This window comes from Emys orbicularis, chromosome 4, assembly GCF_028017835.1.
Source record: "Emys orbicularis isolate rEmyOrb1 chromosome 4, rEmyOrb1.hap1, whole genome shotgun sequence".
Classification (NCBI taxonomy): domain Eukaryota; kingdom Metazoa; phylum Chordata; order Testudines; family Emydidae; genus Emys; species Emys orbicularis.
Genome location: NC_088686.1, coordinates 22,670,346 through 22,693,419, shown reverse-complemented (window position 1 = coordinate 22,693,419; position 23,074 = coordinate 22,670,346). Strand labels below are relative to the sequence as shown.

At 45.2% G+C, this 23,074-nt stretch overlaps 1 protein-coding gene across 1 annotated transcript in view; it reads left to right on the top strand.

Moving 5' to 3' along the window:
- The window catches only part of RCOR1 (REST corepressor 1), a 118,463-nt gene that overhangs the window by 51,709 nt on the left and 43,680 nt on the right, over nucleotides 1–23,074 (top strand). The window contains exon 3 of the mRNA XM_065403744.1: nucleotides 13,159–13,242. Coding sequence (XP_065259816.1) covers nucleotides 13,159–13,242 — 84 coding nt within the window. The remainder of the gene's footprint in view (nucleotides 1–13,158; nucleotides 13,243–23,074) is intronic.

Below are 23,074 nucleotides of genomic sequence, written 5' to 3'. Positions count from 1 at the left end.
GACCTCCTTAACCCGTGCTGGATGATTACTCTTTAACTCAGTAACTTTTAAAGCAATATTTTCACACACTCTTAATGGTTATTACATCAACCTCTGGGTTTGTAGTACAGCTCCTTCATTTACTCCTGTGGTGTAGGGTGCTGCTTTTATATATAGAAATCTAAATAGTAGCTTCTGTTTCACGGGTGGATACAAATTTGCCCTCAGCACTTTATTTGCATATAGATTATAGTGCCAATCAGGTGTAGCTATGTATAGGAAGAGCTAACTGCTGCTTAATTTATAACTTTTTTTAATTAAAAAGTCCCCTGACTTACTGGTTTTTGGTCTAGAAATGTTCTGCTGCATTTAACACTACTACAGTATGTACAAAACTACTTCATCAAGATACTAGCTGTTAAATCTCGGCAGTCCTGCTGAAATAGAAATGAAAGGGGGTCACAAGCATAATCTGCTGACCAAGGATAAGTCACATGCACAAGGAAGCAGACGTGTAGCAGAGCACTGCTTTGAATTTCATTGGATCATTGCCTGAGACAGTTAACACTAGCAAGAGGGAAAGAGGATGGGGAAACCTTTCTCCTGTTTTAATTGTTCTCAAAATGGTTTGAATTCTTTTGCATCACCGCAACTTTTGTTAAAGCTAATTCTTGTTGAAATGCAGTACCACTCTGAAGTCAGTAATGCTGATTTAACTGGGCAATAATATTGAGTTTAAAATGGTCTCTTTTGAAATGATTGGAGCCAAGGCTGACTTTTTTTTCTATTATATATCATGGATGTAGACAAGTTTGTGTGTGTATATGGAGGAGGGAGTTGCCCAGTCAAAAATGTAAGGATTTAATTAATAAATTAGAAAATGCTGGGTTTGGAACAGAAGCATGTTTATATCACTTTATTTAAAAAGTGGCTATATTTAGTGGAGGTATGCAACTTCTCATGAAAGCAATATTTAACAGCTTTTATTTCATTTAACTCTAGTCCCCAATAAAAAAAAGTCTATACCCCTATTATAATAAAACATCAAAACATTAATTACTGCCAGATATGACAGAGGCTCACTAAATGCTGTTGCTAGTTATTCAGTAGTCTTTTGAGTGTTGGAATCTCACCATCAATACTTGGAGGATTTCAGGTTTGTACTGCACATAAACTTAAGTAATTCAGCAAAGTTCAGTGGTGGTGCTGAAAGCCTTTCATGTTGTTCTCTAACAATAGATACTGTGACCTCCATGTCTGCAGAATTCCAGTACTTTAGGGAACAGTGAAATTTGCTAACTGCAGATCTGGTTATATCTAGGCTGGTAGCAAGGTGCTTCTGAGTAATGCCACTGCAGGTAAACTCCATAGCTCTCTGCACAGTAGTGACCTCCACAGGAGGCAAAAAAAAAAAAAAAAAAAATAGAGAACTGGATCACCCTTGTAGCGGTAAAGCCCACAGGAGGTGTAAGGCAGAAGGAAACTTGGAGGATCCGCTTGACAGAAATCCTCCCCGATCGTTACAGATGGTGGTGGGGTGTGTCCTGGGAGTACCTGCAGGTGACTGGGACCAGCTGCACAATATGGCTAGTAAGCATTCTTCCCTCTCTTCCCCCACTAATGACTGTAGCTGTTCCAAGTCTTGCCCTTGTTTGGGGCGGGGGTGGAAGGGTATTTCTGTTCTGTAGATGAGGCTTCATTGGAAAGCTGTAATAGAGCCCTAGGCTGTTTATCCTTTTCAAGGTAGCATCTGTTGGGGGTGGGGGTGTGTGTGTGCAAATTTCCCCTCCCCGCACACTTGCATAGATCCTGGACTGCACAACCCTGGTGGTGGGGGGCAGAAAGGAGGGGCACTGATGCAGAAGATGGGCTTTCTGCATATGGATCATGGAACAGACCCGAAGTGACTGTAATGCATTGTTACACTGCCTGTAGAACACACACATGCTATATTTTTCTCAGTCCTTGAGTGAACTCTAACAAGGAATCGATGATTCAACCCATCTCATATCACTTGGTGTCAACTTAGATGTATTCATGTTGATTAGAATCTGCTGGAGAACTTAATATTCTATCACACACTGCATATACCTGACTCCAGTGACAGCAGAACTAGCATTTTCTTAAGAAAATCGGAAATTGCAGTATCTGTTGGAGAACTCTTATTTAAGATCTAATATTGTGTATGTGACTAGCTAGCCTGTGTGTTTGGCATGAGGTACTTTTTAATAGCAGCCACACATTGCTCACTTAGGCTAGGTCTACACTGCAGCGGGGGTCCGACCTAAGATACGTGAATACCGTAGCTGAAGTTGCGTATTTTAGGTCGGCTTACCTAGCGGTGAGGACGCGGGAAAGTCGACCGCTGCCGCCGACTCCGCTGCCGCCTCCTGCCGAGGTGGATTTCCGGAGTCGACGGCAGAGCGATCAGGGATCGATTTTACCGCGTCTTCACTAGACGCGGTAAGTCGATCCCCGATAGACCGATTGCTACCCGCCGGATCGGTGGGTAGTGAAGACAAAGCCTTTGTTTCTGCAAAGCATCTTGATTACATTTAAGGGCCTGATCCTGCTGTCCACTAAGTAAATGGCAAAACTCCCATTGACTTCAATGGGAGAAGGACTGGACCTTATTCGTTAGTATGTAGGTGTCTTGGGATGAAAGTCCGTTTAAGGCAGATGGCTAACGAAAAAGTCCTTCACATTGTTGAAGGCACAGTGTTGCTCAACAGATTCTACCCTGAAGAGGCTCTCACACTTGGTGAGATCAGTAGGGGCAGGACTGAGATCCTCCATTGCACTGCTTTGTAGGAGCTCCTTGTACCCCAGTGGGGGGTGTGGCATGACCAAGGGCCAACTGGGGATCCCCTCACTTCTGCACTATATATACATAGGGATGCACACGTCTTGTGGAGTGGGTCTGATGTTTTTTGGGGGATGGGGAAATTATTCATGCCCCCCCACCCCGTTACCTTCTCCGAACCTTCTGCACCAAGCCTGGTTACTCAGGTCTGGGGAGTATTTTTCCAGAAGAGTTTAAGCAGTGGGGAGAAGAGGGCTAACACCCTTCTGTCTAGCTCTTTAGTATCCAAATGAAAACTGGCCAACTGTACGGCTGGTGGCCCCAGAAGAGTTAGAAAATGGGGATGAGTCTGCCCTGTTGTCACCCTCATAGCAGGGAAATAATTCAAACTTGAAGGACTGAATGGGCCATTATCCAGTGGTGTTGTTGTAGCCGAGTCAGTCCCAGAATATTAGAGACTTGGTGGGTGAGGCAATATCTTTTATTGGACCAAGGTCTATTGGTGAGAGAAACAAGCTTTCGAGCCACACAAGGGTCCTCTTCAGGACTGGGAAGCTGTATAAACTCGAAAGCTTGCCTCTCTCACCAACAGAAGTTTGTCCAATAAAAGATATTGCCTCATCCACCTTGTCTCTCCGAATGGGCCAAGACAGTTTACAATTAGTCTTCTGGTGTGTCTGGTGTAAGACTGGTTCCTTCCCCAGCACCCAGACCACCCCCCCACCACACCCAAACCCCTGTGAGCCCCAACAACCTTCACCTGGAACCCTCCCTCCCCCCGCCAACGAGCCTCTGTGCATCCAGATCCCCCAACCTAGACCCCCCCACTGAGCTGCCTGCACTCAGATTGTCCTACACAGAATCCTCTCACCCCACACCTGGATCCCTCCACACTGAGCCCCTCCACACTTGGATCCTGCCTGTTTGAGCCTACCTGTCCCACCCCGGTGCACCTGGCACAGAGGGGCAGGGCCCCAGGGTGTTTCTGGGGCAGGCCCAGGCCTTGTGCTATATCCGGGTCGGGTGCAGCCTCACCACTGAGTCCGTGTCCTGGGGGTGGGCTGGGGCTGCAGGGTGATCTTCCACCTTCGTGCAGCCAGTGGCCTGTGCTCCCTACTGCCATGCTGGAGTGTGTGTGTGTGTGTGTGTGTGTGTCTGTCTCTGTCTCTCTCTCTCTCTCTCTCTCTTTTTATTTATTTATTTATTTTATTTATTGACAAATAAAACTTGCAGAATTTAAATTTTTTTGGGGCAGAATGCCCCCAGGAGTAGCTCCTGCTTTGCACCTTCAGACTGCACTGCTGTCTTGCATGCCATGCGTGCTGATAGTGAGCTAGTGGAGACAGGAAGGGAAGCCTGACCACACCTGAACTAGGAACAAACAGAGAACACAAAGAAAAGCAAAAGCAAAAAATGCAAACAGCCAGCATAAACTAATAAACAGCTTGCTTTGTTCCAACGATATAGCTGCCTCACCCAGAAAGCTGTGCCATTGCTGAGAATCTACAGTAGGGCTGCATTGCTCCGTTGGGAACAGGTGGTGATTTATGACTCTTGGGAGTGGTGATGTTTGGGACTATGCCGGGGTGGCTGGATGCAGCAGCAGGCCCTTCTGCTGTGGATAGAGAAAGGACTCTGGCTCCTACTTGCCTCAAGCTCAGCAATGGTGGTAGGCGGAGGGGAGGGCAACAAGGTGCAAAGGCCCTGATATGAACAACGCTTGGGAGAAGGGCGAATTGGGGCTCTTCTCTTCCCCCTCCGTAACACTAGGAATCTAGCAACTGTGATCGAGACTCACTCTCAGGTAGTGATGTATTGGGTGTCTGTATGCAACTCAACTACTTTGTCAGCATTTAAATAGGATAGCTGAAAATGCAGGGCTCAGTCTTATAACTGAATTTCAGCACTTCCTCGTCTGCTATTGTCAAAACACAGCTTGAAACAGTTTAACTGAAACTGGTGTAAAACCCATTGATTAAAAATGTGTTTAGTTGCGAACCCTTGCGTGGACACTTGTATAGCTGTTTAAAACTGATTATATTGGTTTAGCTTGCACATTTAAACTTACAGGTTTCAACTGCTATAAACCAAATGTAAGTCAATGTAAGAGTGTCAACGCGCAAAGCCGCACAAGTGTCCTAAAAACAGCTTTAATTAAAGGGATGATTTTAATGAAACGTCATGTGCCAGGGTTAGCTCTTTGGCGGAATACCCTGTCAAAGCACTGAATTAGGCGCAAGGGGGACTTAGTTTCCCTCCAACATGGGTGGGTCTTAGGGCTTGCCTGTGCATAGAAATGTACCAAAATAACAATTCCAAAATAGTTATTCTAGATTGTGCCCACATGGGGGTTATATTGAAATAACTGTTCTGGAATAATATCCGTACATTTCCAAGCATAGACAAGCGCTTGAACTGCTCTTAGCTGTGCCACTTGTTATAGTGGAGGATGGGGTGGGTGGCAGAGGAAATGGGGGATGATTGGGGTGGTGGGGAACCTTTTATTCTCATGTTCTCCTCTCTTGTTTAAGGCTGCTGGGTCCTGGTAGGAGATGTCATTCACAGCCCCATTTCTCAGGGCAATATCTAGGGGCCAGAGGGGAGTTGTACCTGACATAAGGGAATAATAGAAATGTGGGACTGGAAGGGAACTTGATAGATCGTCTAGTCCAGTCCCCTGCACTGAGGCTGGACTAAGTATTATATAGACCAGTGATACTCAATTAGATCTACTTGCGGGCTGACTCGACAATTTTATGACAAGAGGTGGGCCATTTGCACAGAAGGTTGACAAAGTAATAATAATAACCCCTTCAGCTGCCAATAAATAAAGATTTTGATTGCAACATAAGTGTTAGTGTTTCTATCTTTTAACAAAGTTTATAAATCAGCATTATTACCTGGGTTTGTGGCAATCTCTAATAGGAGAGGGGACATCAACGATCTCTGGCAAGCTTTGTGAAGAGTGGTTTGTAGGAGGTCCGGGCAAGGCACATGCACTGGTGAAGATGCTCATCTGTCAAGCGATTGTGGTGGTTTTAAAAAAATAATGTTCATAGTAGAAAACCCAGATTCGCAGTGGTACGTTGATCCGAACATTGTTAAAAGACAGATGGCTGGATTCTGGTTATTGGTCAGCACACTGAGTCCAGAAATCGCTAAGTCCCACTTCTCTGAATTTTGCCTCCAAGACATCTGAGCTTTAGAGCCTTACAATTTCTAATTGAGAAGCACCTTCATCAATTGAATCGAGAATGTTCTTTGCTTCAGAAGGGCAAAGTCTATTGGCAAAGACCACAAACAAATCCTTTGGAATTGTAAACTTCTCAATCAGATTGTTTGGGAATTCTTGCAGTGTTTTCAGCGAAGTTTCATCTGTAGTTTCACAGGAAATGTAGGAAAGTACATCATCTTTCCTGTTAAGTCTGTCTGAAAGATTTCAAGATTCCTCTGAAAGGCGCACACTTTTTCAAACCCATCACCAACACTTCCTGCCCAGCCTTGGAACTAGAATTTAGGGGAATTGATGTGACCAGTAATGTCACACAGATTGACATAGAGGGGAAATCATTCATAAATTCCAGGAACTCGCAAACCTTGTTTGTCTTGTAGTTTTGAAAGAAAGTCTGAAGCGCACAAAATCTCTCTAACACACACACCTGCTACTTCACCAGTGAACATCATTGTGCTGCAACAGGTCACTCGCTATATTTGGTTGAAACATCTTGTAAAGAGCTTTAAAAAGCCGCTGTTGCAAGCTAGAAGTTGAGCATATGTAGTTCACCAATCTCATCAGAATACCCATTGTTTTTTCAAGTCCCCAGACAACTTACTGCACAGGACAGTCTCTGGTGAATGATGCAGTGAAGTGTATTTAATGAAGGGTGTAATGCTGCCAAATGTGAAGCAAAGCCCTTCTCTTTTTTTCCTGTCATGAAGGGACCTCCATTTGTAACAAGCAAGTTTATTTTCTGCAGATCTAAAGCATTTTTTTCAAAAAATCCATTTACCTTTTCAAAAATGATCTCTCCTGTGGTGTAGGTTTCTAATGGTATTAAACATAAAAATTCTTCCTTGAAAATTTCACCATCATAAAATCTAACAAACAGCAATAGCTGGGCAGTGCCACTTAAATCGCTTGATGCATCCACTGCCAGAGACTGTTTTGTTTTGTTGTTTAAATTGGACAGCAGTGCTGATAAACAGTCCTCATAAACTACCTCCAATCTTTGTGCTGCCATGGAATCAGAGGGGAACTTGCTTCACACGGTTCACAATATCATCTTTGTTTTTATCTCCAGCAAAAAGCTCCTCCAGTATTTCTGATGTGCACTTGTTCACAAGCTCAGCATCCAGGAAAGGCTTTCTCTTTTTAGCTAGTACCAACAGTATCTGTAGAGAAGCAGCTGTTACATTGTCCTGCACAGTCATTGATATTATGAGGAGACATTTGAAGTGTGATACGAAGACTTCAGATGTTCAATTTTGTCATGTCTCGCAACACTGCCAGGATGGCCATGTTGAGTGTTACTCTGCTTTGATTCAAAGTGGCACCTCGCACTGATGACTTTACGGATGGATACAGTGGTTTGGCACATTAGACACAAGTGTTGCGTTTAAATGAGGTGGCGTAATAAAAAAAAAAATCCACTGTCCAGCTTGGGTGAAAAGCTCAGTTTTTGCTGTCAACTTTGCGACGTTCACTCACATTGGCATTCATTTTTGGCTCCATTGCCATCACTGATGGAAAAAATGGGCAGTGTCCTAGCTCAATCGTAGCCGGTGCTATCGCAAGAACTTAAGATCCAGCAGTAAATTACTTACTAAGGAAGTCATAGGCAAATGATAGGCTGTGCATCACTGTTCATGAATATACACCTCTACCCTGATATAACGCAACCCGATATAACACGAATTCGGATATAACGCGGTAAAGCTGCACTCCGGGGGGGGGCAGGGCTGCGCATTCCGGTGGATCAAAGCAAATTCGATATAACGCGGTTTCACCTATAACGCGGTAAGATTTTTTTTTTTGGCTCCCGAGGACAGCGTTCTATCGAGGTAGAGGTGTAATTGTAAACATTTTTTGAGGTGAGTTGATTGGCCACACAGGAAGCCTTGGTGGGCCACATTTGGCCCATGGGCCGCCTATTGAGTATCTAGACCATTCTTGACAGGTATCTGTCAAAACCTCCAATGACAGAGATCCCACAACTTCCCTAGGTAATTTGTTCCAGTGCTTAACTACCCTGGCAGTTCGAACGTTTTTTCCTAATGTCCAACCTAAACCGCCCTTGCTGCAATTTAAGCCCATTATTTCTTGTCCTGTCCTCAGTGGTTAAGGAGAACAATTTATCACCCTCTTTTCAAGTATGTAAAAGGTTATAGACTGTCTCTTCTCAAGACTAAACAAACCCAGTTTATTCAAGCTTCCCTCATAGGTCATGCTTTCTAGACTTTTAATCATTTTGTTGCTCTCCTCTGGACTTTCTCCAATTTGTCCACATCTTTCCTGAAGCGTGGCACCCAAAACTGGACACAGTATTTGAGACCTTGTCAGTGCTGAATAGGGTAGAAGAATTACTTCGTCTTGCTTGCAATACTCCTAATACACCCCAGAAAGATGTTTGCGTGGTTTTTTTCCCCCCCAACAATATTATATTGTTGAATCCTATCTAGTTTGTGATCCACTATAGCCCCCAGATCCTGTTCTGCAGTACTCTTTTCTAGGCAGTCATTTCCCATTTTGTATTTGTGCAATTGATTGTCCGTTCCTAAGTATAGTACTTGCATTTGTCCTTACTGAATTTCATCCTGTTTATTTCAGGCTATTTCTCCAGTTTCTCAAGATCATTTTGAATTTTAACCCTGTCCTCCAAATCACTTGCAACCCCTCCCAGCTTGGTATCTTCTGCAAACTTTAAGTGTACTCTCTACACCATTATCCAAATGATTCATGAAGATATTGAATAGAACCAGACCGAGGACAGATCCCTGTGGGACCCCTCTCGTTATGCCCTTCCAGCTTAATTGTGAACCATAGCTAACTGCCTTCTGAGTACGCTTTTCTAACCAGTTGTGCACCCACCTTATTGTAGGTTTGTCTAGGCCAGAGGTTTTCAGACTTTTTTGAGCTGAGCCCCCCTTTGTATTAGTTTTTGGTTGCGCCTCCCCCAACACAGACAAAAATAGACACAATACCTGCCACTCCTCCCTCGGATTTTCAGGGTGGGGGAAGGCGCGTGGGATGGTCTCTGGGGGCAGAGCCAGCACTGGGCATGGAGGCTGCCAGAAGCAAAAATTGGTGTGGCTGTGATGGGTGGTGCCATTGACCCACAGGCTGGGTGGCCCGCTGAGGTCAGTCAGAGGCGGCACTCCCTCCCCAAGCCCTGCCCCAGGCTGGCCTGAGCCCCACGCGTTTCCTCATGTCCCCCTAGGGGGCTGAGCCCCACAAATTGAAAACCTCTAGTCTAGGCTATATTTGGGAATGGGGTGGCAGCTTCACCCAGTGTCAGAGGGCAGGGACTGCCCCATGTGTAAACCAATATCTTGGGACCCCTTATACCTCTGTTGGGGGCAGGGTAGTCTTAACCCATCTCCCCACCTTCCCCATGTGTTAGCAGGGATACTAAATGCCCAAAGGAAAGGGGATGAGAACAGCCACTAAGATGAGCAATGGGTGTGATGGTGGTAATGTTGGAATTGGAGCCATCTCAGAGCAGTCTGGGGGGAAATCTGAGACATTGGAGAGAATATCGGGGGTTGGAAGGCTGTGGAAAGAAGGGGGTCAGCCAAGGCGTCATCTGTCCCCCTCAAAAACCCATATTCATTCCCCCCCATGTCTGTCCCACCCTTTCAAAAATATCCCCACTGTTCTGCACCTTTCCCCAGCTCCTTAGTCTGTGGGCCCCATTCTGATGCCTGCCTCTCTGTGTGGGGAGGAGGGCTGAGGAGGGGGAACCAAGCTGTGCTGGACAGGCAGAGAGGGGAGATGAGAGGGTGATGCAGCTGCAGCGAAGGGGTTTAACATACAGTGTGTTCTGTGGGTGAGGTAATCCTTGCCAAGGTGCCAGATGCAAGGAAGGAGGTGTGTGTGTGTGTGTGTGTGTGTGTGTGTGGTGCGAAAGCCTTTCCCTTGTTTTTTTTAAAAAAAAACCTTAAAAGCCCCCAATCATTGTTAATTCAGAATTAGGCCTAGTCCAGTAGTTTTCAACCTTTTTTTCATATGTGGACCCCTAAAAAAATTCACATGGAGATGCAGAACCCTTTGGAAATCTTAAACCTAGTCTGCAGAGCCCCATCCATGGAGCACAGGTTGAAAACCACTGTTCTGTGGTAATGACAACCTTTCACTGACCAGTTACACACAGTCCGCAGATCCCGAGGGGTCTGCGGACCATGAGCTGAAAACCGCTGGCCCAGTCTAGACCTAATATGTAGGTCAACCCAGCTGCATCATCTGGGCTGTGAAAAATTTAATGCCCTGTGTGATGTATTTAGGTCGACCTACCCTCACTTGTAGATACAAGTAGGTTGACAGAATAACCCTTTCATTGACTTAGTTACCAGCTCTTGGAGTGGTGGATTACCTTCTTTATCGAAGGAAAAATCCCTTTCATTGACAGGAAGTGTCTGCTCTATAACAGCATAGCTGCAATACCGTAGTTGTGCTGCTACAGGTAGTGCCTCGTGCCCTTCCGTAATGTGCAGAGTGGCTAAATTTAATCTCTGAAAACCAGTAAATAAGGTATTTCCTGGTTTTCAGAGGCTTTACATTTAGCTATTCACATCCTGGAGGGGCACAAGGCACCACTGGGCAATCCTTAACTCTGTTAACTAAGTTCTTTTTTTGGCATTTAAGTAATTGATTCCTGAATCCTAACTGACAAAATACAGCCTATTACATCTTTTTGTCACTGCTTAAAGTAAATTTTAATTGGAGTCTCTCACTAGTTCTTGTGCATTTATTTGTGTATCCATAAGTGGTGTGAGGTTCTCTTTAGATATAACCTCTTATGGTGGTAGAGATTTTTGGTTTTTTCCCCCGTTCAGATACTTCTGTAGTAGGCTGAACAATGGGTGAGTAGAAGTGAGATGCATAATGCACTGGAGCAGTATTCTACAACCGACTGGTGTCAGGATTACCTATTTATTTACTTTCTCACAACTCCATAATCTTGATTTGTCAGGGACAGATGAGAGGGTGAGGCTTAATCCCGAACGTTTCAAGATCATAGCAAGTTTTGTTCAAAGTCCAGTTATTGTCGTTCTAAATTAAGATGTTTTTATAGTCTCTATAGAACATCCCGTCTCCACCCTGTCATTCTCCTCCAGAGAATGTTGGCTTCTCTTTTCGTGTCCCCCCCCCCCCCCACTTTCTGCCTAATGTAGAAAGTCTCGAAAATGTGTACTGCTCACAATATTCCAAGGCAGAGTCTTCCAGATACTTGGAGTTTGAATGTGACTCGAAAGATGCAGTTGCCAATCTTCTTAAAATACTAGAGAAAAGGGTTATTAATTTCTCAGCATCTTCATAGCAGAACAGAGAGAAAATAAACTTTCTTGCATTAGTGTGCTGAGGTGTAGAGATGATGCAAATTTCAGCATCCAGACAATTGGGAGTAAAAATAATCGGTATCTTTGCATTAAATTAGAGGTTAATAACATGCGAGTTTCTAAAATGGTATTATTGGGATTTAAACTGTTACCTGAAAACATAACTTAGGTTTGTTGTCTAATGCCAAGTTCAAGAGAGGCAATGTTAAAAATCAACACAGCCTGAGTGGTCAAAACATTAAAGTTCATTGCATGCACCCACCAAATGTTTTGATGTAGTCTGACTGTTGAAGAACACGTACTTACCAGCACCAAGCTTCCAGAGACCATAACTCTCTGTCTCTGCTGCAAATGAGGTATAAAAGTCGATCCTGTTCTGACTTCACATGTGTAGTACCCTGGGGTAGGGTCTCTATTCGCTGCGTCTCATCACTAAGGGTATGTCTACATGGCAAAAAAGACATGACTCAGGCTTGTGGGGGCTCGCACTACAGGGCTAAAAATAGCAGTGTAGCTGTTCCTGCTCAGGCTCTGAAACCCAGTGACGGGGTGTGGGTCGTCTCAGAGCCTGTGCTCTAGCCCAAGTGGGAACATCTACACTGCTATTTTTAGCCCCACAGCGTGAACCCAAGTCTGTAGAGCGGGGCTCTGAGACTCACTGATGCAGGAGGCGGTTCAGTGCAGATGTACCCTAAGACTTTCTTCTTCTGAACTTTTTGGTCCTGTTGTGTTTATATATTATTAATCCGATCGGGGCAGGGTATGTGTCATTCTGTATGTGAAGCATTGTAGATCTTTAGCACTCCATAGAGGTTTTGTAGTAGGAATAATAATACCCAGTACTCCACTGGTAACTAGATATGAGAGTGTTTCTCTTAACGTGGTGCTGCCAGTACTAGTAATGGATTTAACTACATGTGCTGACTCAACAGAGCAAGGCTTTTTGTTCTGCTCTCTCCATTTTTGGTGTGTCTACTTCTGATAACTCTCTCTTCTAATATCTTTACTGTACCAGGCTAATAGTGTAAGGAATTGAACAGCAGACTGTCCAAAATTTGCTGTACTGTACACAGACTTGCATTGGTTTCAGAAAGAGCAACTTGAATAGCAAGAGATCAGGAACCGTACATGCACGTGGCTTTAATTGAAGATTTTAATGCATTCTGCTGGGCAGCTCTTTATTGTGATGTAACAGACCCATGAACAAAGAGCACCACTTCCCTGTTTAGAGTAACTGTACAAACAAAGGCCCAGATTCTAATCCCAGTGACCTCAATATAACTGAGATTTGAATCTGGTCCAGTGTGTATGGAATGTCGGTGTGGAAATACTTAGTTGGAACTGGAGGATGAGTTGAGATAATTAACAGGGATCTGCAAAAAAATCCCAGAACGTTCTTCATTCCATGTTCCTGTCCTGAAGTCCTGACCTAACTACACAAGGAAGCGACCACAGCATTCAGGATCTTGTATCCATAGCATCTGGTTCTTGCTCCGCCCCTTCATTTAACAAAAGGCAGAAGAGACATAATCAAGTATGTTGATGTAGGAATGTTGATTAACATTTCTACAATTTAGAGCTTCCTGCACGAAAGAGGGTGAATATACTTCCTCTGTCACAATGTATTAAGAGTGATGTATAGAAGAGACAAATAGAGACCTCTGATCTAAAGGGGGAGAGGGAGGAAGGCTTTTAACCTTGTAAGATTGACTAAAAGCTGGACGATAAGTCACTCTTGTGCCCAGTTTGTTTCAGTATTAGCTGGCGATAAGATTCTTGAGTCTGTTTTTAACTTTGCTGTATATCTGTTTTTTCTTAAGCCAAACTTGCAAGGCGCTGTCAGGAGAGAGAGAACCTTGGCATGCTGGTCTGGTCACCTAATCAAAATCTGTCTGAGGCAAAATGTAAGTATTTTGAATGTCTATTTTTGTTTAAATGTTTTATTTTTAAGAAAGTTAATATACCTTTTACAGCAGAGAGTGGTTACGCAGTGTGATCTTCTCAGCGTGCTTCAAAATGAATTTGGGAATTTAAAAAAAGTGCCTCACACAAGGTTTCATTCCTTGCTGAGCAGATGCCCAGAACACCATATCCGTTGGGGAGGAGGAAAGACCTCTTATGATTTCCTTCCTTGGTATGAATTTTTGAGGCTCTTGATCAGCAAGCTGCTGTGATCTTCCAGTCATATGCTGCAAGTGCTGTAGAAGGCAGCAGAAATAAAGTTTGAGGCCAGAAGGAGAGGCATTTCTGGGGGAGGGAGGGAAGAAATCGTGGCCAAACAAAAAACAAACCAAACCCTCAATAACCCCATACCTGGAACTCAAGTTTAAAATGTGGGAACAATTAGTGTCTTTGATTTCCATGTGAGAGCAAATTGTAAACTGAATGTGTCCCTGGGAACAGGTTTCCAAAGGCCATTAACTCATGGCGGAACTAGTGATAGAAATGTCTAATTGCGGTTCACTTCCTGAAGAATTACAGTGTCTTTAACATAGCTAGCATTTAAATGGTAACTCTCTTTAATAAAGTGGAGGGGGTTTATTTTGTTTTAATTTAACTTTCTGTGCTGTGACCTGAGCACAGGACCAGGAGCAAGGAACTAAAGGTGCTGCTCCCAGCTCGGTTACGGATTCCCTCTATGGTCTTGGTCAAATCGCTTGACCTTTGTTTTCACTGGCTGTATAGGGGTGATACTCCTCACAAGGCAATTGTGAGGGTTTGCTGAAGACTAAAAGTGCTAAAGGAGGCAGTATAGGTAATCTAGTGTATAGGGCATCAGACTAGTGATATCCTGGGTGGCCTGAGTTCTGCTGGGTGACTTTTCTGCAGTGGAGAGTTCACTTACTCTCTCACAGTCTGCTCATCTGTAAAAGGTTGATGATGCTTTGAAATCTACAGATGAAAAGTGCCATATAAGTGTAACTTCTACTTCCTCCCCTAGTGGTGGGGTCAGACTGACAGTTAGTGGACTTTGTATTCCTATTTGTGTGCATTGTATAAAATCTCTGGAGGGGAGAGTGCTTCCTTCTTTTGTGTGTGTCTCTTGTGAGGAGTTTGCAGATGGAAACAAATGTGTTATTTCTTCCTGGGCCACCCTCCAAAATTTGGTAGTCTGCAAAATCGCGAAAGATTGCAAGTACCTGGCTTCAGATGTGGGGGTTGATTTTTAGCTTTGCAATTTTTAGCCCCTTGCTGATAGGAATTGGATTTCTTTTTGGGCTGGGGGTGGTGAGCATAAGTGTAGTTGGGGGTGGCTGTATGTTACCAACTGTGGAAGGTTGTAGCCACTGGTACCATTGGATATAATGCATGTGAATTACGCCCGGAGGGAATGACTGACTCTGCTCCAAAGATGCAAGGTCTTGGACAATGAGTGTCTAGGAACTTTCTCCTTTCAAATTTCATACGAGTGAACTTTGTCTGTGTCTGACCATACAGCAATTTTACTATACTGACTTCCGGGGCAACGTGCCATGATTTACAACAGTACAAAATCTGAACTGGCCCCATATTGGTCCTGCTCCTCTCCTTTCAGAGAGTTTACAGTGTTGGAGGGTGGTTCCTTGTACCAATCTCCCATACTGTGGGGAGACCCTCCCCACTAAGGACTTAACTGCAGCAAGTCTTTATAGAATTTCTTTTTATTGTAGGGCTATTTGATGTGGAGGGGAGTTATGGCTGAAAAATCAGGGCTGTGAGGATGGCTTAGACAAATCCTTTAGTACCTGTGCAGTACTACCTTGGTTCATGCTCCAGGGCCCCAGCCCATACCTGCTCTTACACACAATCTTACTGCTGAAGGTTTTGCTTTACTTTCAGGGTCAAGGCTTAATGGGAAGAGCAAGGTAAGCACAATAAACAGCAGTTAGCATATATCCTTGTCCTAGTGAGTATAGCAATACTCTGAAATGGAGGCAGATGCTGAAAGAGTCCATGAAGATTTCAGTAGTTTGATTTGAGTATGGGCTTGTCTAAACTACAGGAAAACTGTTGGGGGACCAGGTTACAGTCATTGTCCCTTGACGTAGTCCCGTCTGTGGTGTAATGGTGTATCTTAACTGTGGTATAGACTTGCTTGTCCAAAGCTTTAGCACAGGTCAGTTAAAACATAGTTGCACCGTGTATGCTTGAAGATGGAACAGTGTTTTTACCCATGCTGGAGGAATATATTGAAGTGGTGGATATTGTAGTGGCTTTGGCCCTGTCTACTATTTACTGGCATATTGGCTATTTTCATCCCTTGGCTTGTTAACCATATTCCTGGGAGTCAATAACTTCTCTGCTCCTTTCACCCTCCTCCACACACTCTGAACTGAGTGCTGTCAATAAGGGGTTATAGGTGTGCTCCTGATCTCCAAAAACCCTTTGTTACAGAGTGTCACTGAGGTGGTTGTACCCACTGACAGTTTCATGAACAAAGACTGAACAATAAAATGTTGTATGCTTTGACAGAGTAGAGCAAGAACAAAATCCCTCCAGTCTGCCCTAGGTCAGCTCCCAATTGTCTCTTAAAATAGCTGTGCTCGTCTCTGCCCAGTCAGTCCATTCCTCTGTGCCATGTAGCCCATCCACACCTGCTACAAAACCCTGCTCTCGCACTCTTAGACCTTTTAAGAGATTTCTCCGAAGAATTGCTTCAACTTCAGGGAACTGCTCTGGCCTGCATTGAGAAGCTGTTAATGGAGGCAGAGCTGGGAGGTTAGATCTCACTGGAGAGAGGCAGGGCTGAGCAAGGCAGAGGAAGAGCTAAGTAAAGTGAAGGAACTAATCTGTTTGGCAGATGGGAGCTGAGTTGCGGAATGGTGAACGTTTGTTTGTTTGTTTTTTAATGATATGCCATGGCATGGCCTAGAGCAGTGGTCCCCAAATTGTGGGGCACATCCCTCCTAGGGGGCGTGCAGCAGGGGGAGGGAGCAGCTCTCAGCAGGAGCCCAGCTCCGCCTTCAGCCCAAGCTCTTCTGCTGAGCCAACTGTGCAGTAATGGAGGGGAGCACAGAGAGAGTTCATTAACGGTAAGGGGGTGTAGGGTGTGCGACAGGAAAAGTTTGTGCACCCCTGGCCTAGAGCAATCTCTCAGTACATAAAGCCAGGCTGGCATTGTGAACACAGCTTTTACTGTAAATAGTGTATCAGGCCCTGTACCAATCGGAAAGCTCTATAAACCAACATTTCTAATCTTCATAGAAAGTTCATAGAAAGTGGGGCCAGCAGGCTCCCTTCCTGGCTCCGCGTGACTCCTCAGAAGTGGTGACATGTCCCTGCTGCTCCTGGGCAGAGAAATGGCCACGAGGGGTTCGGAGTGTGGGAGGGGGCTCAGGGCGCCACATCTGGTGGGTGCTCAACTCCGGTAGCTCCCTGCAAGCAGTGGCCTGTCGTGGCGCTCCTAGGTGGTGGCGCAGCAGGCGGCTCCGCAGGTGCCGCCCAAGGTGGGCGACCCTGGAACCAGCACCCCGAGCTCCCTCCCACATCCAAAACTCCCTCCCAGGGCCCACGCCCCAACCCCCTTCCCCGAGCCCCCTCCCACACCCAAACTCCCTCCCTCTTAGTTAACTGGCATTTTTCACTTACCGGCACGCCCCCATTCCCTCATAGTGCTGGATAAAACAGCTTTTACTGTAAAACAGCATTGCCAAGTACTTCACTGGGCTTTACCATAACAACACTGGGCTAGTTTGAAAATGAGGAAGCATCATTGGCTTGTTCCAGCAGCCTCCGAGGAAGCCTGACTATCAAGTAGTCGGGGTAATGGCACGATCCTGGTGATCATCTTCATGGGCATATAGTTTAAATGTGACCCACAAAGTGAGAAGCTGCCTTTGCTGCTACTTTACTGTCTACAACAACTGTCTCCAAAGTCCATCCTACCTTCTTCATTCCCATACAAATCTGGTTTGGGTTTTTTTTTTTTCCATTTTTTTTTTTAAACTATTAAAATATAGAAGAACTTCTCCACCTTCCCTTGTTTGGCTGTTCTTGTCAAGAGCTCTTGAGAATGCGAATAGTGGATCCCATGAAGCTGTAATCTCTGGGTTACCTAAAATGGAAAGAAATGCACAGTTCAAGGCTCCATGAGCATTACCAGCACAACTGCATTCTTATAACCTGGTTGTGGATGCATCTGACCTGGTTACACAAACGTGGCTGAGCTGCATCCACACAGCAGCTTTTTTTCCTTTTACGCCCCGGGGCAACCATTGATGTGCACCTGCGCCTTCTCCCCTGCCTAAGTGCATTTGCTTTGGTAAATTCTGGGAAAACCTGGACGCTGTCCCATTGTTTTGTCGGGGGGAGTAGAGTGCCTGTCAGATGTGCCTGCAGAGGAGAACCAGCAGTACTTGGAGCCATGCGCACTAGGGGATCATAATGCACAGAATGCTGTGAGGAGGTTGGGCTGGCCAAACTAGTTACATAAGCACTATTCTGCGGTCCTGTCGACAATGCAAAACAAGTGTGGTGAATTGGCCCTGGGAAGAGAGCGATGTGCCAGCCTAGGCCTCTGGTGGGGAGGGAAATGTTTGGTTGCCATTGTTACGAAGTATTAACCATGTGAGGGCTGGTCATAGTGTTTAGAGCCAACATGCTGCTAGCTCATTACAAACTCATTAGCAATAGTTAGAGACTGATGCTAAGAAGTGGCCTCTGCAGGCCATGCAGTTGGGTGGGGGAGAGCTGTAATTTGGTTTACGGCTTTTGTGACCTTATTGTTCAGGCTTCTGGGAGAGGTTGCTGAGGACCTCAGCAAACAGAGGGTGAGGACAGCCTGGTGGAAAGATTAATATTATGTATGTATCATGAACCAGGACCCCATTGTGTTAGGCGCTGTACAGACACAGAACAAAAGCACTGTATCCCATTTCAGAGAAACCAGCACTTTGTTGAGAAAATCCTCCTGGCATCCTCTGTCCTTTGAGTAAAGCCGAAACTGTCACCATGTAGGTCATCTTTAAATGGCCATGGTCCATATATTTAACCATTTTGCAGGGCTAAGCATTGCAAAGAACATGTAGGTATGATCATGCTTCTCTTAATGTCAAGGGGACATGGCAGGGTAGCTTAGAATTTGACGCACCATCAATTTAAAATTCCCTTAATCTGAATTTTTGTAATCTAAAATGCATGACAAAGATTAGAGGAGGAGAAAGAGAAAATACCTGTCTTTTTTTCAGGGTACTGAGTGCATTTGACAGCCCTGTGAATAGTTGGTTTCACTGTTTTCTCTGCAAGATCATGGCTTGGCTATGTAAAGGCATCCAACCTCATGGATGTACACTTATGTCCTTGCAAAGCCACAGACTGAAATCAACAAGGTTCTGTAGAGATGTGGCTCTCTTAGCAAGATCAGGCCATGGTCAGCTCCCCTTTTCTTTTGGGGAGGGTGAAGGGTGTCTGCAGTACAGCATAGAAAAGTGATTATAAAACACAAAAAGGCAGGGAGGCTCTGGGGCAGGTGGCACTTCTGACTCAGTACTTTGCTTTTGTAATTAGAAGGCTTCAGGTTGACAGTGTTCCTTTAAATTGATGGAATTAATACTTCAAAGATTACCTGCGAACGCTTTTTAAAAGCATTCGATTTGTGCCCTTTTTATGGCTGCCTCATGAGGGATAAAGATGATCTGAGAGATTAGTATTTTTGTTTTGTGCTTTTTTTCCCCCTGAAAGAGATCTGCATGATGGAGCAAAGACTTCCAGGAGACTCTTGTGCTAGATTTCTGGATCTGTAACTTTTTTGCCCAGAGCCTGATCTGTGTGTGTGTGTTTTGGGGGGGGGGTGTCAGTAAAGTGAAAGTAGCTTAACAGTACTTATAATGCTGTTTATTCCCTCCCTTCCTGTCCCCCTACTAACATCAGCCTGTTGGCTCCTCGCAGTGACAGCAAAAAAAGATTAATGGAAAGGCAGAATGGGCTTGTGTTTATCCCTAATTCAAATTTAATAGTACACAGTGAACCTGGCAGGCATAAAGCTTGGAAACAAATATAGTACCTGGAGCTAGAAAATACAACTTCATGAATCCAAAACCAAGATAAACAAGGTTTAACTTAACATTCACTGGGAGTTTAATTGTAGAAATGTTATCACAGTAGCTGCCGCTTGTTGGCAGTGGCAATTGCAGCAGTGATGTAAATACTCAAAAGACAGGCCTGAAGGATAAAGGGGAACTGCTAATGGACCTGGCTTCTGTCTTTAATCTGGGGTAAGTTAGTATGTTTACAAGTGATCATATTGTGGGAGGCAGGGGAGACCATACTGTAAACAGCAAAAGTGCAGCCTCCGTTTCAAAGGTTAAGATGTTCCAAATAAGAGTCTGGGCTACTTACACACAGCCTAAGAAGGAGTTTCCTTTTGTTCGTTAGCCACCATGTGGTGCTTGCTGGCTGTTGCAATGCCAAGTGAAATCTCAGACCAGCTCTTTCATCATTATTACTGCAGGTTGGTATCTCTGGAGCCCAAACTCACATTTCAGTTAGGATTTGAATTTAACCCTTTCACTGATGCATCTGGTTCAGAAATGGTTCAAACTGGAACCAGGAAAGTAGTTGGTGTTTTATTGACCAAATCAAGTAATCGGCTTGTATTGTATTTGAAAGATTCAAGGGGTGTGTGTGTGTGTGGGGGGGGGGGGGTGTCAAATGTATGTTCAGATTGCCATGCTGTCCTGGAAGAGCTTCTGTCCCTGGATCCTGTGTCGAGTGTGGGGAGGAGGCAGTCAGCTTCACGTAGTCGGCTCTATTCTGCTACCATGTGCTTCATCCCTGGAGTACAAGCGTTGCAATGGGATGTGTATGCTGTGCTATAGATCCAACATTCGAGGGGTCTGATTCAACATTCATGGTCACACGCTGCTAGTGCTAAGAAATGGTTGGTTTACAAGAAATGGCAGGGGAGGATGCACCAAGCACCGGCATCCTGGCTAGAGAAGTGTATTTCCTAGTTTTCCTGCTCTGTCCTGTCCCACATGAGTCTTGTTTTCAGAAACACTTCCCTTCACAGCCAGTCCGTGGAAGTGCTAGCTTAGCCAAGGCACCAGCACTCTTACTGCCATGTCCTGCAGACCTGCTCTGAGCGGTGTCACAAGGCGCTCTACTCACTGCTAGATGGCGCCCCCTCCTGCCTGTTCTGGGGATTAGCTTTGCAAGGTCGATGCCCCTTCCCACAGTTGCCATCTCTCCGCCTCAGGGCTGGTCCACACTAACCCCCCACTTCGAACTAAGATACGCAACTTCAGCTACGTTATTCACGTAGCTGAAGTCGAACTATCTTAGTTCGAACTTACCGCGGGTCCACACGCGGCAGGCAGGCTCCCCCGTCGACTCCGCGTACTCCTCTCGCGGAGCAGGAGTACTGGCGTCAACGGCGAGCACTTCCGGGATCGATTTTATCGCATCTAGACAAGACGCGATAAATCGATCCCAGAAGATCGATTGCTTACCGCCGGACCCGGAGGGAAGTATAGACGTACCCTTACTCTCTCAGCATGCTGCTCCTCTCACACTTCACGAGCTGCTGCTGCCTCTTCGTGACTCAGCCCTCCAGCCAGGTCACTATACGCATGACCCCCTTCCGAGATATCAGAATCTTCAGCAATCTTAGGTAGTCTTCCCACTCGCTGCCCCCTGGTGCCACATCCTCTGTGGCTGGCAGCGGAACCCGGGCCCACCTTCTACTCTAGGTTCCTGCTCAGGGACCCTCTACACAGCAGCCAAGGGCTGTTCCTTTCTAGACCTTACTGCCTTGCCCTGAGCCCTTTCCTTACTATCTGGCTCTCTTTCCCCCCCAGGTAGCCAGCCTCACAACTCCGTGCTCTCAGGGAGCAACTGCAGGCTACTTGTCTCTGTAGCCCCAGACACACCTTTCTTCCACCAAGGAGTTACTGCATCCTATTCCCCAGCCACCCCTTCTGCTTCCAATTTCCTGTCTTTATACATCCATCCCAGCTGGGCTCCCTCCTGGAGTCAGGGTTTGCTTAGCCACCTGATGCCTCTCACCTGTGGCCTGTCAGTTAACTAGCCCCATTCCCTATCTGCATTAATCAAGGTGGGTTAAACCTCCCATCACAAGCAGGTTCAGATGACTTAGTTAAAATGCCAACTGGCACCTTGAAGCCTTTGTATAGTTGTGCTCCCATTGCTGCTATCACCAGGGGAGTTGAACTAGTTCTCAATAGAGGGAAGCTTTTCTAGGGAAAAACCTTTTGGATGGTGTAATGTATATTTGAGTACCAGTAATGTGACAGTACAGTAATAATACTGGGGAAGTAGTGTGGCCGTTAGGCATAACCTGAAATGCATTTGAGTAGTTCCAGCTCGCCAGATCTGTAGTATAAGTTGTAGGACCACTATAGCGAGAACCAGGCCAAATTGCAGCTACATCATGCTGTGTTTTAATATGGAAATTATTTGTCTTGTGGTGGTGGTTCATTGAGATCATCAGGAAAAATGTGTCCTTACTGGGGATTGAACCTCCTGTGCTAAAAATATGAGCTACTACCGCTTGACCTAATGGATTAACTCCTGGTGTTGGCTGTTGTAGAGTCTTAGCCTCTGGGGACCTGCCACTAGATGGAGATGTAACACACCGAAGAGTGAGTTAAACATGGAATTGTAACTTGGCTTTTAATATTTACTTCATCCTTATGCATATTTTTCAATCCAAATCTCCTGAACATATGACACTAATCCTTTTGGGTTGCCAGCTTGCAAAGCATAGGTGTCATCTGAGCTCTGGATAGGCAAGCTACCACTTTACTGTAACTAGCTTTCCAATCTCTCTACAAAATGTTCTCAGGGCTCAGATTTACCACCCAAGATTAGGCTGTAATCAAATGCAGAAGTGAATATTGTGCTAGTAACATCTCCTCTCAGGCTTGTCTGCATTGGGAAAATCAACTTGGTGCTGTCCCTCTGATTCAGTTCAGACAATACTCCTAATGCTTCCCACCTCAGCAAACTGAGATTAGTGTCATATTTTTATGCTCGTGCTCCAGTCCTGCATGGTTCCGTTTATCTCCAGCTAATCGAGGCATTTATGCCATGCTCTTCCTCATATCTTTCTTCCCCCTTTTTAAACCTTTATCAAAGATTCCTTCCCTAATCGACTCACTCTACATGCACAATAGATGCATTCTCTAATCCTCCCCTTACTTAAAACGGAGCCTCCCAAACGGGCATGATTTGGGAAGGCTGCTCACTGATTCTTGGCCCTTGCAATTGGGAGTACTAATGGCATCGCTCTGTGGGAATGCCTCAAATGTGATCAAAAGGGCCCTGCCTAAACCAGTTCTGAAAATTCTTTACCTGTGAATGCAGAAGGAGCAAAACTGTCTTCAGCAGCATTATAGAATCTGTGGTCGAGATTTGGTTCCCTCTAATATCAAACTTGGCTCCATCAAGTCCATATCATGCTTTATCGAACGGTGCTGGAAATTTTGTCCAATCAACTCTGGCAGTTACAAATGGTAACACAAGTTCAGTGGGCCTCTGGGTGCTGAGAACCATTGTCCGCAACATGTCATTTCCCCTAGTTTGGGCTGGGGAGTGAGGGGGCAGGCTGCAAAAGGAACACATGCTCCGGTGAATAGACCACTTCCCACTCTGATATACTAGGTTCTCCTACTCTGGCTTCTGTGAAGCTGGAACCAGCCAATTTCCATCTGGAGACTTTCTGTCCTCACAAAGCCCTGTGGTGTGTTGCTCTCACTTTAAGCTCTGTCTTCCAGCAGTCACAGCTATAGGCAGCTC